General features: G+C 33.9%; 1 protein-coding gene across 1 annotated transcript; it reads left to right on the top strand.

The window, feature by feature from the left end:
- The first annotated feature begins 209 nt into the window (after positions 1–209).
- On the top strand, positions 210–1,166 carry LOC148658277 (olfactory receptor 2A12-like). Its single transcript, XM_088639758.1, has one exon. It carries the CDS (start codon positions 210–212, stop codon positions 1,164–1,166), a length of 957 nt encoding a protein of 318 aa, XP_088495884.1.
- Positions 1,167–1,477: the final 311 nt, after the last annotated feature.

Below are 1,477 nucleotides of genomic sequence, written 5' to 3'. Positions count from 1 at the left end.
AGTGCCTCTAAAATGTTACCTTATTCAACACTACTGCTGGTGAATGAGTTTATGTAGGACATATAGTATGATGAGATTAGTACTGTTTTTCTAGGATCATTATTAATTCTACAGTACTGTCATCTTTCATTTTCATTGTCTTTTTAATTTTAGGTTGGAGAAAAAGTGAAAAGGGGGTAACTGAAGCACTCTTTCAACAGCTGTCTGCAATGGAAAGGAACACCACATTTTCTAAACCTGTTGGTTTTCTGATTGCAGGTTTTCAGAATCTGCAACACAGTGAATATTATTTTATATTCCTGGCTTTCATTTACCTGACAACTCTGGCAGCCAACTTCTTCCTAATTTCAATTATATGGTTTTCAGAGTGTCTTCATATACCAAAGTACATAGCTGTTTTTAATTTATCTGTAGTAGATGTGAGCATTAGCACAGCTCTTATTCCAAAATGTATACATCAATTTCTTTTTGACTCAAGATTTGTGTTATATGAGACATGCTTAACTCAGATGTTATTTTTTCATTCTTTTTATGCCTTGGAATCTCTGTCCCTTGTTGTTATGTGTTACGAAAGACTTGTGTCTATTTGTTTTCCTCTGAGAAGCAGCACTATCAATACGAACACCAGAATGTTTTTTATAATTGGGTTCTGCTGGGTATTAGCTTTCATTTCTTTTGTTGTTGCAGTGTTTTTTATAACACGCTTGTCATTCTGCAAACCTGTGCCTGTCATTAAGAGTTATTTCTGTGATCATGGACCAGTGTTCAAAGAGGCTTGCAGCAGCTATAATGCAAATTGGACTATAGCCAGTGTTTACATTGTTATGTACATTTATGTGCCACTGTCTTTGATTAGTATGTCATATGTGTGCATTATAGCTGCTCTTTCAAGGATTTCATCTGTGCAGGGGAGGTGGAAAGCATTTAAAACATGCACGGCCCACTTAACCTTAGTGGCCATATTTTTTATACCTCTTTTAATAATGTATATGATTGGATGGATCAATGTGCTGGTGGACACTGACACCAGAATTCTCAACACATCTTTGGCAGCAACCCTGCCTCCTCTGCTGAATCCCATCATATACACCTTAAAAACTGAGGAGATTAAGGAGCAAATTAAGAAGATTATCAGAAAGCAGAAAGATGCTCCATCAAATCATTAGAATTATTATTATTATTTTTATTATTGTTAGTAGATCATGTGACGTCTGAAACTGAGTAAAATTATTAAAATGTACTTTTAAGATTTAAGTTTTTGCACATTTTGAATATCTTACAATGTTTCTGTTTAGAATAAATATTATAAGCTCTAAGTACCATTTTACAAGAACCCTAGCATTTCCATGCAGCAGCAAATTATTTTAAGAGACATAAGCCTTAAAAATGTGTATTAGAAGAAGCTGTATTAATTCTTGCATTATTAAATCATTGCATTTTTGCAACACATCAACATTCAGGTAAATACAATACTTCA

Source organism: Lepisosteus platostomus, chromosome 7, assembly GCF_059453375.1.
Source record: "Lepisosteus platostomus isolate fLepPlt1 chromosome 7, fLepPlt1.hap1, whole genome shotgun sequence".
Taxonomy (NCBI): domain Eukaryota; kingdom Metazoa; phylum Chordata; class Actinopteri; order Semionotiformes; family Lepisosteidae; genus Lepisosteus; species Lepisosteus platostomus.
Note: the sequence above shows the minus strand (reverse complement) of the source record. Positions and strands in the feature narration are given on the sequence as shown.